Here is a 17858-nt window from a genome sequence, read left to right on the forward strand (position 1 = left end):
GGCGCAGCGCGCACAAGCATTTGCACGAAGCACAGGCGCGCGCGGTTGCTATAATTTGTCGGATCAGTGCGCAACATCGCGTATAGCTGCAATTCAAAACAATTCAAAACATGATTCAGCAACTTTTGATTTGAAATTGACTCCTAGAATGCTGTTTTTCTCGGAATATACAGCTGAAGCTGAGCTGAAACTTCATCAGGTTAGTTGTTCAGTATCCTTCATTAGATTTTGAACACTTTTGTTGCTTCAAACGAACAAAATGCACAAATTACAAATGATGGACTATATCTGTAACCGAATTCCCACGTATGGGACACAGCGGCAAAACAAAAGACAGTTGTAGAATATGCAAAGCATTTAAAAAGCAAATAATACAGTGCATAGTAAACCCCTGCAGGCTAGAACCAAATTTTAAGTTAAGGATACAATTGAAAAGCAGATGAAAACTGATTTTCACTTCATTAGCAGATTTTTACTATTATCATAAAACCATTTTTCAAAGAGAAAAGGGGCAATTTATGAAATCCAGGATTCGTCTCCAGCTTCAGAGTCATTTTGATATTCATTCCTAAAGCAGAGAATGGAATAGTTAATATCGAGCTGGAGTCCCCCACGCTAGGGGCCTAAGATCTTCTGAAGTTGAAGCTGGGGACAAAGCTGGGGCAAAACCGGGGTTTCAAAAACCCAGTTGTTTCAAAACTTGCCATGCATTGTGGGACATTTTGGGACACGAAATTCTCCACGAAACCCACACACTGTGGATCTGCAAAAAAATGTTAAGTCTAAAATACGCTCGTGGAAATTGCAGCATTAAATGTACTTTATATAATATAACTTTTTAAATAAAGCACTTTTTCAAAAGATTACTACATTCCTTGGAACTATTCAAATTTCCAAATTTAAAAACTTTGGGATGGCTCAATGGAAAAACTGTCGGGGGGGGGGGGGGTACCAACCAGCATTCCAAGCTGTAAAAAAAACACCTTTTTTCCTCAAACAATTTTCACCAACTACTGAAATCTGTTAACAATGTAAGTTCTGAAGTTATTTTCCTTAAATTCTGTCCCAAAAAAGATAACCTCAGTCAACCAGAAAGAAAATCTCGTTCTAGAACCATGCATGGTTTGCTCATTTGAGGGTTTCATTTGTCATTAGGAATTGTCACTTTTTGCTTGTAAAAGTGGCAATTCTGTTTATGTTTTCTTACAAACTTGTGATCAATCAATTCATTGACTTCAAACACAGACCCTTTCAACAAGAAGGAACGCAAGACATTTGATATATATTTCATAGATAAACTGGCAACTGTTTTTAACACAAAATCCTTATTTTGAAAAAGTCAAATTGTGATAGCAAGTTTATAAATGTGATTTTTAATCTGTACAACTATTTAGAAAACCATGGTGATTCTGGTTGTTGTTGTTTTATGGAATTGGAAAATGACGGTTCCTTTCGGAAATGATTTAGCTCAACTTCAAATACCTCAACTTTTGTCTTGCTTAGGCCAGACTTGTAGGGAAAAGTATTCCCAAGCAATGCCCCAAAACACCACACGCATTAATTACAGTGGGGCAGCTGTGTTTGTTTTTTTCTGAATCAAACCACCAGCAAGGCATTCAGCAAAATAATAGTCTGGTAACAAAAAAGTTGTACATTGCAGGGACTTGATAATGCCTTGTATCCTTGGATCCAGACCAATATGGCAACGATCTAACTACACTAGCGCACGGAGTCCATCCTTTTTACGCAGCTGTTTTAGCACACACTCTTGCTTTCAATAGAAAAAAATGGATTACTTGATTAGAAAAATCAAGCTGTTCTCAGCTTTTTGCATTTTAGCTAAGGAGATTAATCGCTAAGCATGTTTTCCTCCGCTTAACAACTCAGTGATGTTGGTCCCGCGCCACCGAGTTCAGTTAGGCTGGTACCCATTATTGTTAAGAAAACAATGTTTCTGAGCAATATGGGCTTCAGGGTACCAGACCAAGATGGCTGCCACGAACAGCAGGCGGGGTCCAAACGTCACCGTGCCTCTAAGGAATGTGTTGACCCTTCCGGCACCAGTCTCTTTGTTTTTTTACTATCATACAAGAGTTTCTGAGATAAAAAAACAAACCAAAAAAATCTCTAGTTTCCAGGAAGTTTCCTCTCATTTTTTTTCTATCTCAGCTGGTGTTGCACTGGACTGGTCCACCTTCGTTCTCGTCGTCGGAGCCGTCTGACATCCCGGTGATGCGGTAGCCCATGTTCATGAGCATGACCTCTAACGGATCGGCGTTCATGCGACGCTGGTTGGCCGTGGCTGCCGTGTCTGGCTCACGGATACATCGCTCTTCAGCTTTCCCATCCTACAGGAGGAGGAAAACGATACAACACACAAAACAAAATGGTTATGGATCATGCTGTTTTATCGGTCGACAGTGGAACGCCGCTATAGGGAACATCGCAGGATCCACAGAAATTGTTCGAAATAGCGATCGTTCGGTATAGCGATTTTTAGCTGCCGGTGCTCCAGTTATCATTTTTCAATAAATAGCGCCCTTCAGAACTTCACCCTGCATGCCCTGGTAGTTACTGAAAGACGACATTGAACATGTGCCGACTACTGAATTTTGCCACTGCACAGTTTTTGAGCTTATTACCTGCAGCAATGGGTGGCTTTTCCCTTTTGTTCCTTGGGGAAATAATATCCACTTGTTGCTATTTTGCTGGCATTATTCAACAACAATGTTCAGTACGTTTTGTACACAAAAATTGGGAGCCAGGCACGATGTTCGGTATAGCCAAATGTTCGGTATAGTGGTGTTCGGTATAGCAACGTTCCACTGTACTTCAAGAAAATGGAGGGGGGACACTATCATTAATCACTGTTGATAGAATTCCGCGTCGGGGAGGTGTTAATTTTTTATAATATTGACATTATTTCTTTTACCCACCTAATGCCCCAAAAAACCACTAACTTTTCCTTAGCACATAAATTCGCTGGGCAACATTCAGTGCTCAGCTACACTTTGAAATTGGGAAATGGATATACAGTGTGCAATTACAGACTAGTTTAGGCAAAGTTTTGCTCTGAGAAGCACAGAAGCAACAAAATTCCATTTGTTTGTCGTTGGCAAATAGGAGAAAATTAATCAAACTAACATCAAGCAGGTTGGGGAGTGGGGACAGGTTGGGGAGGGGCTTAGTCACAACTGATGTTTTTAACAATCACAGGCGCGCATGTGCAATCAAATTTTCGACAAAAATCTGACACGTACGAGCACTTAACGAATGCATGCACGGCCGAAACACGCGGTGTGGGATTGGGAAAACTCATGTGTCATAGCCCCTGGTGCTAGGTGGGCAGGAAGGATAGCCACTCTTGGAGCGATCTCCATTTTAAGTACCTCCGTACCTGTGCTTTAGGTCCCCATAACCTAACGACTTGGTCGATGCCGCTGGTAGCTAGCAGACAGAAGCTAGGGTGAGGCTGTAAGCAGTTGACGATGGAGTCATCGCCGCGTAGCACCCGGACGATGTTGGTGGTCTTGCGATCCCAGACAAAGAACGAGCCGTCGTCTGACCCCGCGATGATAAACTGACCATTGCTGTGTTGAATGGTAACAAAAGTGCATTGTAAGAACTGAAAGAAACATTGGAATGGCAAAATGTAGTCAAGTCCTCCCAAGTCCTTTCAAATCCTCGCAAGTCCTTGCAAGTCCTCGCAAGTCTTTGCAAGTCCTCCCAAGTCCTTTCAAATCCTCGCAAGTCCTTGCAAGTCCTCGCAAGTCTTTGCAAGTCCTCGCAAGTCCTTTCAAATCCTCGCAAGTCCTTGCAAGTCCTCGCAAGTCCTCACAAGTCCTTTCAAATCCTCGCAAGTCTTCGCAAGTCCTCGCAAGTCCTCGCAAGTCCTTTCAAATCCTCGCAAGTCTTTGCAAGTCCTCCCAAGTCCTCACAAGTCCTCGCAAGTCCTTACAAGTCATCACTAAGTCAGTCTTGTCAAGTAAAATGTTTCATATGAGCTGTTACAAAGGCATTTATTTGTCATTCATAAAATACCTAAGACAGTTTACGCATTCCTATTGGTCGAGAGCCCGTAACGTGGCCGGTCTTAAACGGATGATAAAGACCGGCTGGCTGGTCTTAAACACTTTTCCAGTGTCACATGAAATGTGGACTCCTCTAAAATCCAGTGCCATTTACCGTTTCATTGGTTGAACGTTCACAATCCTCACGTAGGCATGCGCAATACTACCAGTGAGTCAGTATTTCATAGTCCTAAATTCACAACACACCGCCTCAGCTGCATTCGGCGCGACATCGCGCAGTACGTGCGACGTGCACACCATCTCCATAAAAGTAGTTGTTTACGACTTACTCGCGAGCTGGACGCTCCATTATATAGCTAGAAGGGTGTTTCAAAAAACATGAAGTGAAATTGTTTAACAAAATCATTGGAATTTTTTTATTTTTGACTTGTTTTGACTTTTGGACTGAAAAGTGTTGAAACTTGCTGATAATTACCCTCGCCTTCGGCTCAGGTCATAATCAGCATCCAAACTCCAACCAGTCTTAAACAGAGTGTTTAAAACCTCCCAAGCACACATTTATTCCCTTATTTTTATATCGCCTTGTGATGAACTTATGATGTGACATATGATGGACTTCCCTTCAACTGTGCTTGTTCATACTTCAGAATCGTATCTGACAATTACCCAATTAAGAAAAGAAAAACAGAAGAACTTTGATCTCAAACTTCAAGGCAGGAAAATAATTTAAACTGAAAATAATTTAAACAGAAGCTCAAAATGAGGACAAGTAACGGACGGAACAATTGAGGGGAAGATAATAAAGGGTTAATGGTACACATACCTTCCAAAGAAGTTAGCTTCTTTGATATCCGTGGTGGTGTTGCAGTGGCCGCAGAACCGCTCCGCGTAGTCGTAAGCCTCGCTTCTCAGTATTCTCTCCTCGTCTGAGATGCGGTCTGGATGGTTCCATCGTCGTCTTGGGGAGGTGTCTACTTTCTCCTTGTCACTGGTACTGCTGTCTGTTGGTAGTGGAATAAGGAAAAAAATATTGCAATTCTCTCAAACCAACAGCAAAATGGGTACCTACAAGTTATTGTACCGAGTACCGACCAACACAGTTGCCTACAACAATAAATATCATCGAGCTGCAAAATTGCTGATAAAAAACCTCAATTTTCCAAGAATCGGTTATCAACTAAAACTTGTCACGTGAAATGTATTATCAAAGGCTGCATCCGAATCAGCTGTCTAGAGCTAGGTCTAGGTCTACGCCCATTGAAAATACGCGGGGACGCGCTGACAATAGACGTAGCCGTAGCTCTGGAAGCCCGTTTCGGACACGGCCTTAGACTGGTTCAAAGTGGAGGCCCCATTTTGTGGCGCTGCTCATCTTTCTGTGCGAACAGCGCTTGCAGAAAAAATTCTGCGCTAACCTTGTAAGCACAGCTTCCTTAATTACGGGAAGCACTCAGTTTCATGTGCATAAGCCAAAACTCCTGGCTAACTCATAAAATGTGCTTACCCTACTTGTTTTCTGGAAGAGGATTTAGGCCCTGTTGTTTACTTGACAATATTCCCTGCTTAGCAGCAAATTTGGGCAAATGAATATCCTCCACCCTATTCCCAAGGTGTTATTGCTAGGGCCCTTCCGGAATCCTCCAAAATCTTCCAAGTGCATTTGTATTACATTTTTTTATGAATCCGCAGAACCATAGCATGCTGGGGCTGTTTGGGGCAGTGTAAGGAGCAACAGGCAGGGCGCTTTGGGGCAGTACAGGGCCTAATGGGTGAAACCCTTACCACTGTCACACAATGAGAAGACTGCCGTCGTGATGTCCCTATCCAAGGCCTCAAATTCCCGCTGCTTGCTGTACTCCGGGTAGTTGTGCTTGTACTGTTTGAGGCAGTCTTGGGCCTCCCGCGCCCAGGTCAGCTCCAGCAGGCACCGGGCTAACCGGAAGTGGGCCTTGCGGTGGGAGGGGTCCAGGGCCAAGGCACGGTGGCAGTCTCGGAGGGCTGCGTACAGGTCGCCATCCCTGGTGAGAGAACGGCAGGCAAAATTATCAATTTTGTGCAAGGACCCTACAGGCCGGTTCATACTTCATGCAAATGCAAAGCAAACTTGATGTCATAAAACGTCCCTTGCAAAACTTGCCGGAGTTGAAAAATGTAGAACTTCTGCAACTTGGCAGCGCAAAAACTTGACTCACAAGTTTGCCATCGCATTTATTTCCTTTTGAGTATGAACCGGCCTAAACCCTGCTGAATCAAACAATGTCATTGAGACCAGGCAATTTCTGCTGTATATTGTCAGTTTGAGCAATGAACAAAATACACTTCTGTAGCTTTTGATTTTGTTATACGGTATTCACTCTTTCAAATTGGGTTTGCCCTTCACCGACGTATAAACACTGTATACTCAGTGTGTTACATCCGGAGTGAAAGTTGGAAAAAATCACTCAGGTGGGACTCGAACCCACGACCTCCTGCTTTCTAGTGCAGATGTCTTACCACTCGACCACCGAGCTAACGGGATTGGTTGGCTGGTTCGAATCTTCACTCTTTGCTGTTGTGCAATTTTACTGTGCTTTTTAAAGTTTTTACTCTCTCAGCACTGTATATTTTACACTGAGTTTGAACTAAGTGCCATTTGAAGGCTTGATTTGTGCTCTTGTTTGTGCCAGGGAACCAGGTAGGGACTCAACACTAACTATACGTTAGGCCAAAACCTAATTTTTTTCACGGCTGAATTTTTAAAATTTTATTTTAATTCTTTCAGGCTTATGTCACAGAGGGGTCCTTGAGAGTACACAAGCACGTTAGAATAATGGTAAGAAGAATTTAAGAGATACAAGGGAAACCCATAGAATGAACGTGGGGACTGAAGGCCCAATCCATACATTGAACTTTGTATTGGAATTTATAACTCTGCCAACTTTACCCTCCAAATACATATGCGTGCTACTCCACCCAGAGACTCCTTGCTAACCTCCTTACCATTTCCTCCTCATAAATGCCGCAGCCCTGTTCGCAAAGAGTATGGCACTGTTTGGTGCAATGCTGAGCGCCTGGTTGAACAGTCTTATTGCTGACGTGTAGTCCTTCAAGTCGCAGTAGAAACGGTTGCCCTCCTGCTTCAGGGCTTCGGCTCTGGGCGGGAGCTCCTTACTGTCAAGAGAGAAAGAAAAGCCCACTTTGGACAAAGGAAGACAATCTGACTGGAATTAAAAACAAAGCTGGGCCCTTCCCTGACTGCCAAGCTAGTGAAATAATAGAGCTCTTCAATTCTTTTAAAAGTTCTCCTCCATAAATAATGAAAGCTTAACAGTTGCAAGTAAAGTTCTGCTAACTATTGCCAGATGTGTATTTAAAGACCCAGATAAGCTAACATTTGTGTATCTACTTGGAGATTTCCATTATTAAATGACTATTCTAACAAATTCTGCCTCTGAAGTTACTTTCTGTATTCAGTTTTGTTGAGATGAAAACACGTTTTGTATTCGGATGATTTAATACTTAAAGGAAATATACCACATTTGTAAACATCAACATACAAAACTACCAAATTATTATGAAATACCTTACTGGATTGTTGGTGAATGACAGTCTAAAGTATCCTGTAAAATCATGGCACCTGGTGTGCTGTCATTTTCAAGAAAAGTGGTAATTAGTTTTTCCAACACTGGTCAGCCAACCAGCATTGGAAATAAAACTGGCTTTTTTCAAATACTGCCCCCATTTTACCATATTAGTTAGTCCGCATTCTGTTTACCATCGAGTACACACCTATGAACAGGTTCGAGCCAGCTAGACTGGTTCCCCCACTTTACAATTCCCCCACGTCTATAAATTGCTCCGTTTCATCTTAAGTGGGGTCAGGGAACCAGACAACAAGACGTTTTTCTTTTTTGTTTTCAGAATCTACGAACACAAAATTTCAAACAAGTCAATGTAACAATATTTGCTATAAAATACTAACCCCCCCCCCCCCAAGTCCATCCACTTCTGAAAATTACAGCAAAAGCAAATGTTGTACAAAATATTCCCTTTGATTAATAGCAATACCATAAAATAAGGCCTAGATATACCTGGGTACATGCGGCAGTGTTGTAGGTGGTTGATAACTAGCTTTGGAGACATTTATGCTCCTGCAACGGTTACAGAGGTTTAAGGGTAACATAAGTTTTCGACACTACGATCCACTGGTCTTTGTTACCTCGTGGATGGGGTAGAGCCAGGAGAACCTTCCTGTAGCCTGTAGCTGCTTGCATGGGATAAGTGTTTGGTCACTCCGTTGGTTGAACCGATGGATGTGCCATTGGCTGATAGCGCCTCAGCGACTTGACTTGAGACTTCTGCCAAAAAAACACGAACAGAGACAATTTCAGGATCTTTTACCATTATTAATCCTAACTTTGACAATTGCAACACAGGTGTAAAAGTAGCTCAAACTGTAAAATACTGTTTTTAATGGAGCACTAGTATTCCACAAAAACATTTTCTGACGAGAAATGGCCATCCCTTTCAAGGGCCATGCAATGTAATTTATTTAATGCAATCCTTGAAAATGCACGTCTGTAGGACACAAAGGTGTATTTAACCTTATTTTCAATTTGCCATTTTCAAAGGAATTTGGGTGCCTTTTTTGTTTTTATGCTAATGCCAATTTCCATATTCATGAGCAAAACTGTGATGTCATTCTGGGCAGAAACCTCGATTTTACAGCTATTTCAGCACACACACAAATTCTTAGAAACTGGGCAGAAACCTCCATGTTACAGCTATTTCAGCACACACACAAATTGCTAGAATTTTTGATAATTTGCTGTCGTAAATGTTCTTTTCTTTGGTGATTTGTCGTAGAGTCAGTACATAGCAGTAAGCCAATGAGCAAACCTTTCTCAAAAATGTTTTCAATGAGCAAATTTTTGGTTCACAAGTTGAACAGAAAACCCCTAAACTGAACAGTGTCTTCCTGAAAAGACATCACAGCAACAGCGCCCTCAGTTGTTGGGAAAAGCATGGACAATTTTAAATGCTTGAAGAAGTGTTTTTTTCAATAAGATTAAAGCAAAAAGGGGAAGTCAAATGGTTTTCATACACTTAAAGAGTAGAAAGCTGCTTAACCTGTGTTCCTAGGAAAAACTCATTGCATGGACCCTTTAAAATCATGACAAAAACATTAAAGGGAACTGTCATCCCTGCTTGCATTCCAAACACCATTACTACATCCAAGATGTCAGCAACCCCATCTCAAAAATCATGCCCCTTTAAGATTAAAGCTCCAATCATTAAAGGCAACCGTCATTCCTACCTTTGCAGACACCATTGCTGTGTTCTGGTAGTACGTAATCGCCGACGTTGAACGCCTTGGGATGCTGCAGGTTGTAGAGGTCAAATAAATAGACCTGCTCACCGCCCAGGTTGACTAGGAGCTCGCGCCCGCTGGGACTAAAGGTGACGTAGGTGGAGACTAACGATCGGTATTTTCTTTTCCGGTCGTTTTCCTTGAGTGGCAGGTGTCCTGAACGTGGATAAAAACATAACAAGATACTCAACAATATATAAGGACCGTAGGTGTTGTCTGTTGGCATGACAGAGCTCTGCTCAAACATCCGTGCGGTCTAGCGGCAGGGCACAGGATTCATGATCGTAAGATTGTGGGTTCGAGCCCCGCCACAGCCATGCGTGTTGTGCCCTTGAGTAAGGCACTTTACCTTTTCTATTGGTTGTTTTACTTTACTAGCACAAAAACCTTCAATAACTGTTGATCCATAAAAGAGTGGAAGTTCCCAATTTTGTTCTCCAGAATTGAGCCCAGTTAGACTCTCTTGCCTTTCAACTGGGTACCCAGATACCCATCCATCATGATGTTCGGTTAACCGGTTTCAAAATTATCCATAAGCGCACAGCCCTAAGTAAGAGGGTTTATGGACCAACCTGCCACAAAATATTGCACACATCCCCTGGGTAGGAGACCGCATTCGTCTGGGTCTGCGGCCATGGGTCTCATCCAGGCCGATCCCATCCTCTCATCTCGGGAGAAATGCACAGCGTGGGGCGTCAACATCCGAGCATCGTACAGCCGCACGTAGGGATCACTAGCACCAACTGAGGAGAGAGAGGTGAATAGCAGACATGAAATAGCAGCAGGGATCACTGGTACCAAGGAGAGATATATGGTGGCATGAAACAGTTGAAGGGATCAATAGTGCTAACAAGGAAGAGAGGTAAATTGTGGACACGAAATAGCAGCAGGGGTCACAAACACCAACTGAGGAGAAAAGGGTGAACAGCAGACATGAAATAGCAGCAGGGATCGCTGGTATCAGGGGTGAAGTAAATGGTGATATGAAACAGTTTAAGGGTCACTAGTAGCACCAAGGGGAGAAGTAAAATGGTGGCATGAAACAGTTGAAGGGTCACAAGTTCTGACAAGGGACCGGAGAGGGAGGTAAATAGTGGACATGAAATAGCAGCAGGATCACTAGCACTACGGAGAGAGGTAAATTGTTGACATGAAATCTCCTACATCACAAGTACAGATTGAGAGGGGGTAGTTAAAAGCCAACATGAAACAGCAGCAGGGATCACTTTTCACAACTAGCTGAGGAGAGAAGTAAATGGTTGACATAAAACGGTAGTGGGATCACCACTCGGACCAGATATGTCAGTTTTCAGGGTTGGAAGGGAAAGTTTGCAGGAATGTTAGTTCGTAAGTAATATAAAAATTATGCAAAGAGAGCAACATTACCGGCCATGAGTTCTGGTCTGTGTGGGTTAATGGCAAGGCACTTGCATTCAGCCTGTTTGCCGATGTAACAGTTCAGGTTGATCAGGACGTTGCTGCAACTGTCCATGCATGTGTGCGGCGCTCGCAGGTCAAATTGTCTGCAAGTGGGAAAAAAGGCATTGAAACATCAATCAACTTTACTCTTAATTTGAGGTCCAATCCAAGCAAGTTAGTAAATTTATTTTCTCTGACAGTACTGAGTATATACAGTGGTCATAAATCCACATCGCTGAAGGGCAAAAACCAAATATTTTAATCACATCTCCCCGACACGAGAAACTTCCATCATATAGACATCACATCATCTAAATTTCATAATTAAACAGGGCAGATTTCCAAAAGCTGTTTTATTGATGCGAAGAATGTACGATTACTTTTCATCAGAAAAGCACAAAAAACGTAGCGTCTTCCCATGAACACCAGGCGTGCGGCAGAAATGTGTTCAAGGGTGCAGCCAATCTCTCTTTATATACCTGTTGAGGGGTAATTGTGTTCTGGGTCCATATCATGTCTTGGGTTCTAAAATTCATTGGTCCAGAACTAACTGAAGGTTGAACAAAGAAATTGACTTGAGCAGGATTTGAATCAGCGACCTCTGGAACACCGTATTGGTGCTCTCACAACTGAGCTATCCAGCCCAATATTGGCGGTTCCCCATCTAATCAATGTCTTTGTTCAAGGGGCGCTAGTCAGAAGCCATAAACCCATATATGCCATGTAGCCAGGGATCACGCCCAAAGTAGCAATGCTGATCAAGAACAATTGAGTTTTGAGACATTTTGTTACCTGACCGTTCCGTCCTCGCCAGAGCTCCAGAACATGTAGGGCACATTTTGGGCCACGGCTAGCCGCTTGACCCGGCCGGCGTGGCAGCTGAAGGCATGCGTGGTCTCCTGATTGGGTAGGTTGTGGATGCGGACTTTGTGGTCGGCCGCGCCGGTCACCAATGTCTCGTCATTTGCATTAGGAAGGAACTAAGATTTAGTGATAGGGAAGGGGGGAAAAATGACGACACTTTCTCAGTTGATATGATTAGCTTTAAAGATAGAGACATTACTTTTTGCAGGTTCCAGAGGGCCTGCCTTATGTCAAATACACCAAACATCTGTGCTTTGATTTCAGAAGGCATAAAGTAAATACAGGGGGAGTAAAAAACCAAAAACCAAATGGCAGGACCAATTTTTGAATGAAGTTTGGACTCTAGCACTTTCAAAATCTAGGATATGAAAGCCCAGTCATTACGCTGTCTTTTAGTACAAGAATCATTCATATCACTCATGTACTTTTCAAGTTACGGAATTTTAAACACAACCACCATTTTAAAGTTCTGTCAACAGATCACAACAAAAGTAAGTGTTCTTTCAGCAAAACGAAAACAATTCTCGTTTGATGAAGGTAAATTGTCTTCGTTTTGCTGAAAGAACACTTACCTTTTTTGTGATCCATAGACAGAACCCATGGACAGAACTTTAAAACGGTGTTTGTGTTTAAAATTCCGTAACTTGAAAAGTACATGAGTGATGTGAATGATTCTTGTACTAATAGAAAGCTCATTGATTGGGCTTTCATATCCTAGATTTTTAAAGTGCTGAAGGCAAAACTGCATTTAAAAATTGGTCCTGCCATTTGGGTTTCGTTTATTTTTACTTACCCTGTATATTTGCCCAAGATTTTATTTACCTTAACTGAGAATATATTCCCATGATGACCGGTTCTTAGTGTACAGAGTTTCCGTCTCCGGTGAGGGTCCCAAACGATTGCATTGAAGTCGTCGGAACCACTGCCTAACAATCTGCGAAAATAACCACAATTCAAACTCCTGGTTAGACGAGAGATCAATTCTGAAGATCAGCCAACTTCTCAGGTAAAAAACAAAAGACTCATTTTCAAATCCTCACAAGTTAATCACAAGTCCAGTAACAAGCAAGTTTGTTGGCATGCCCATTTTTGTGTCAATGGTAAACCATTTCAATACACTTATTCGATAGGTTTGTTTTCTGTGAACGATGACTCACCGACCAGAATGGTTCCATTCCAGGCAGTTGACACAGCCATTGTGACCCTGAAAAAAACCAATTCAATTGAGAAATTGTTGAAGAATTTCAGGTGATCACTTTAAAGGTTTGAAAATGTAAAGTATCGATGCTAGTTTCTTATTGAGCAATAACAAGGATTCTCTGCTCAAAAACAGTGTCTTGAGCATGCTCATTTTTCATTCGCTGACAACTGTTTTAAGTGTGTTTACTTTCGGTGAACTTCGTTATTGAGTACCACATGTAAAAAAAAATTCACCCTTATCATTCAAGTTCTTTCAAAATCTACCAGGAGCTGTATACCCCAGGTACTACTACTTTATATGGGGCTTGATGCCCTTCGACACTTCAGTAGGAGTGCTGTGGCCTAGTGGTTAAGGGCACTGGATTCGTGGTCTGTGGGTAAAGCTGCGGGTTGTGGGTTCAAGTCCAGCCGGGGTCATGGTGTGTGTACCCTTGAGCAAGGCACTTTGTCACTCATTGCTTCTCTCCACCCAGGAGTAAATGGGTACCTGTGAGGGCAGAGATGGTTATTGTGATTGAATAAGCTTGCTTGCGCCTAACAGGCAGCATCGAGCTGTATACTCCCCAGAGAGCTGAGATGGTATTTGGAATGTTTCATTGGCCCAATGATCAGGGGTAACAATAATACTGTAAGCGCTGTGATTTAGTTTACTAATAAGGGCGTTCTTAAATGCCGATTATTATTATTATTACAACAAATTTGCCATTTGGTTCCTGCACAGTGAAAAATGTCGAGATTCAAAATATTTTTTAGCGCAACATCATGCTGACGAAGTTTTAAAGTAAAAGGAGTTGACCGTCACATTATCTTACCTCCAATTCATGCAGCAGGCCTAGCCTGTTGATCAAGGCTTCATCCACATGGTGCGAACGCTGGAAACTAATGCGAAATGTGTCCTGGAAAAGGATGGAAATGAACACACATACAGTCAAAGAAATTGATCATTTGCATTACAGCCAGGTATGAAGTGCATGCCATTGTTCCATAGGTGGGCGCGGACACCCATGATTTTTCTTTATATTGGTATATCTAGCTCCCAGACCTATGTTCTTGAAACTCAATGGTTCTTGAGTCTGGAGTGCTGAATGGTAACACATAGCAACCGATGAAAACTGGTGTGCAAATGAATAGATGTTTTCATCCGAATTCATCGGATGACTTAATTTATAGAGAAATATGCGATCAAGCTAAGTGAGTCGTTTGTCGACCCTGGTCAACTTTTTTTTTACAGATTTTAAAAGAGCACAATCTCAGCATAACTGCTGTGAAAATCGCATGTTAGTCCCATCTTTAGTTAAAAAATTATGGAAGTCGGAACACCAAGAAATGTGATGAAGTGAAGTCATGAAGTGCCCCTATTTTGGCCTAAATCTCCAAATGATAACTCCCGACAAACGACTCATTTAGCCTGATCGCATCACATAGAGATAGCCATATAGAGATAGCCTTTAGTAAACCTCTTGTTCCTTTGTGTGACTGAATTAAAATAACAAAATATGCCTCCAAGATTGCTGCTGTTATGCAAAGTGTCTATTGTTATTGCTTGTATAATGAGACAAAAAGTAACAAGACAGAATGATGGGCTAAGTGGTGAGATGAAATTAATTTTAGTTTAACCCTAATGTCCCTGAATCCATCAAAATCTACCCCCCTGTTTTCCGGGGATTTCGGCGGATTCAGGATACCTCCATATTGAACAAACTGGGGGGGATTTTGATTGATTCAGGATACCTCTATTTTCAGCTGTTGGGGGACTTTGATGGATTCAAGATCTCAACAGTTGAACTCTTTTGCAATGTTTGTGGTCAAGTAAATTCTGCTGGCACTAGCCCTGCCAAGTCTGTCACATACTGTACAAACATGTACACACATGTACTAGGTGGATGGGAGCTACATGTACATGTGACTGGGGCTATATATAGGCATCAGCATATAAACAATGGATTATGTAAATAACCCATCCAGGCAATGCAATGCTGGGATCGCCATGCATTGGTGTATTTTGATGGATCCTATGCAACAACACACATCACAATTTTCATGCAAGCAAGGTATCCTGAATCTGTCAAAATCCACCAGAAAGTTAGGCGATGGATTTTGAAGACTCTATGGAAAAACATGCTGTATTTTTTTTTTTATGCCACCATGGTATCCTGAATCTGCCAGAATCCATCGAGACTTTTGCTGGTGGACTTTGGCGGATTCAGGATACCTCCAGTATCTACACTGGGGGATTCTGATGGACTCAGGATACCAGCATTTTTTGCATGACAAAAGTGGTGGATTTTGGCGGATTCAGGATACTTTCTAGTAAAAGAGCCCCAGGAGTATGGAAATTTAGGTAGGTTTTATTTATTTTATTTAGGCAAAGTAAAAATATAAACCAGTTTTGCGTTCCCAACTGCTTCCTTTTTCCAGCAAAAAGAGTTGAGAAAATGGAGGAATCGATCGCATTGGAGATTGTGGACAACAGATAGGCCTCCGTCCCAACTTACTTGAATCTGGCGATGAAAAATATGCTTGACAGTGTTGGTGCCCTCCCTTGGTTCCATAGTTCATTCAGTCATATCATCAAGTAACTAACCAACAGAAAAACACCAGAAAAATGTCAAGACACACAGTAGTATTGAGAGTCCCATATTGTTTGGACTAGATACAGGCGTACTTTGACATGAATTACGACTGGATTGTTAAAGTATGCAAAGAGGGTATATGCTGCACTGCATCCTTGGACAGATTGCGCTACAAACAGCGCATAACTGTTACAGAATGTAATGCAACCTTTAATGCGCATACTAACGGTGTGACTGCTGTCAGTAACATGTCTCCGTACTTTGTCGATCTTTGGAAAATTGACGTTTCGAGATTTGAGCTGAAATATTAGCAGAATTTATTTGTATGAACATCCTTTTAAATACCACAGATTTCTGTTCTAATTTTCAACTAAAAATCCCTGCTATGCTCTGATTAAATAATACCTGGATTACATTCCCAGAGACAAAAAATATGTAAAACAAGTAAAGTAGTGGGCATACCAGCAGAAAGATCTAGTAAAGCAACAGAAACATTTTCATTATTCCAAAATGCGCAAAATATAGTTCATGTTTTTGTCTAAGTATAGGCCTATCAATGCAAAATAATGAGGAAATCGGAAAGATTTCCATAAACGAAGTTCACTCAACACCCCGTGTACAAACCCTATGAGATTGTAGCTGGAGTTACCCAGCCCTGAGTTTTATCATTGGGTTGTCATCTAGATGACAACCCAATGATAAAACTCAGGGCTGGGTAACTCCAGCTAATGAGATTGGACTGAAAAATTCTAAGTGTTTTCTAAGAAAATGCTTGTATTTTCTCACTGCTCAAGTTGACTTTGATGACATGAAATTGCTATCTGGGGGCTTGTTAGTTAATACAGAGGAAAATTAGTGAACTTCATATATGGAAATCTTTCCCTAAACGGTGTAGTCCAGTGGCTGGACGGGGCAAAAACAAGGACTGCGATGTGACAAAGTTGATTGATGCCTACTCATTTCGAACATTTCTACTGCACTAACCTATAAAATTACAAGTTTCTCGGTGTAGTTGTATTTCATTTTCAGGATATTCTACGGCGCATAGGATGAACAAGAAATTATACGGAGAATTCAGGTCAAACCATGTTGACAATTTGTGCAACAACTTATCCAACTGCATTTAACCAGCACCGACAGGCGACACTGTCATGACTGTTCTGGCCGAATGAAAACCATGAAATTGATGTTTTATAACGACAGGACACATCCAAACCAGGCCACAAAATCTGCTGCAAAACCTCAACACGTCCTATAGCTCCTACTAAACGTACTTACCCATAGGCCGAAGAGGTCTTGGAAAAATGTCAAAATTAAATGCCACTTCGATGATGCGGTACACGCAATACGTTGTTGGCATATCACATCACACAAGTAAACCATACGGACTTTGGTAACATTGTTCCCAGGACGTCTGTGCACAAACAATGGTGGTTCGACCTCACGTCGGGAACGAAGTTGACATGATGACGAGCATGCGTAGTGTTTGGCCTTGAAGTAACCTGCTGCCCTACGACTGTTTTATGTACACACGTTTCTCTAGTTGGAAAAGGCAGCTATCAATCTTTACATACATTTTATTAAAACATTAATGGTGGTAGTACTCTCCATTTTCAAAGGAACTTTCTCGTCTAAATTAATTTTTTTCGCTCATATTTTTAATGTTATGTAAATATTAAAGCAAACAATGGCAATGCGTTTAGCACCCCCCCCCCCTACCGCCCACTCCTTGCTATTGGGACAGACTTGTAAAATATACTTTGTGATTTCTGTTCAACAAACCATTTCTGGGCAAACATTTCAGGGTATATCCTATATTAAAAGATGATGACGCTGTCTGTCTGTTGTCTGTCTGTCTGTCTGTCTGACGTCTGTCCATGTTTTTGTAAAAGGTTTTCAAAAATGTTTTATTCTTTAAAATGCAGTCAACAAAAGACACACAGACAAATCGCTTACAACATTTCATGAATATTTAATTAAGTAAAATCACAAAGTGAAATCTTTTTTTTTTTTGGACAATATTTCAATAAATAATTTTGAAACCACACCTAGGGTTGAATACAAATTATACGATTAAATAAGTGAAATTTCATGATTAATTTCACTACATTATATTCTCCATTATTACTTTTTAAATTGCACACCGATGTACATATTCTATGCACATGTCGTTAGGAATATACATAGATAGGTAAAACATTTATCTAAATTTCTTAAATAAACTCAATCCATTATTTCAATGATCAAAAAACGTTTGTGCAGAAAATTTCAGTGTGTACTATTTTACAATTGAGGGTGGCAAGTCAGCCCCCCAAAACTGGGTGATCCAATGGACCTTTATCATGCTGCCACCATTTCAGTCATGTTCCCTGTATCCAACAACAGTACTGAATGGTAATGTTTTTTGTGCAAAAGGGAACC

The 17858-nt window shown here is 41.4% G+C and overlaps 1 protein-coding gene across 1 annotated transcript; it reads right to left on the bottom strand.

Annotated features, from left to right (window-relative positions):
- Positions 1–1105: 1105 nt before the first annotated feature.
- On the bottom strand, positions 1106–16872 carry LOC119722069 (WD and tetratricopeptide repeats protein 1-like). Its single transcript, XM_038192064.1, has 15 exons — positions 16716–16872; positions 15360–15443; positions 13677–13760; positions 12822–12868; positions 12487–12598; positions 11593–11780; positions 10768–10904; positions 9954–10124; positions 9328–9537; positions 8230–8368; positions 7011–7181; positions 5814–6049; positions 4855–5032; positions 3398–3590; positions 1106–2348 (listed from the first exon to the last, which is right to left on the bottom strand). The coding sequence occupies exons 2-15, from the start codon at positions 15414–15416 to the stop codon at positions 2166–2168; spliced, it is 2106 nt and encodes a 701-aa protein (XP_038047992.1). The 5' UTR covers positions 15417–15443; positions 16716–16872; the 3' UTR covers positions 1106–2165.
- Between the last annotated feature and the right edge of the window lie 986 nt (positions 16873–17858).

The sequence above is a fragment of the Patiria miniata genome, unplaced genomic scaffold (assembly GCF_015706575.1).
Source record: "Patiria miniata isolate m_02_andy unplaced genomic scaffold, ASM1570657v1 HiC_scaffold_14, whole genome shotgun sequence".
Lineage (NCBI taxonomy): Eukaryota > Metazoa > Echinodermata > Asteroidea > Valvatida > Asterinidae > Patiria > Patiria miniata.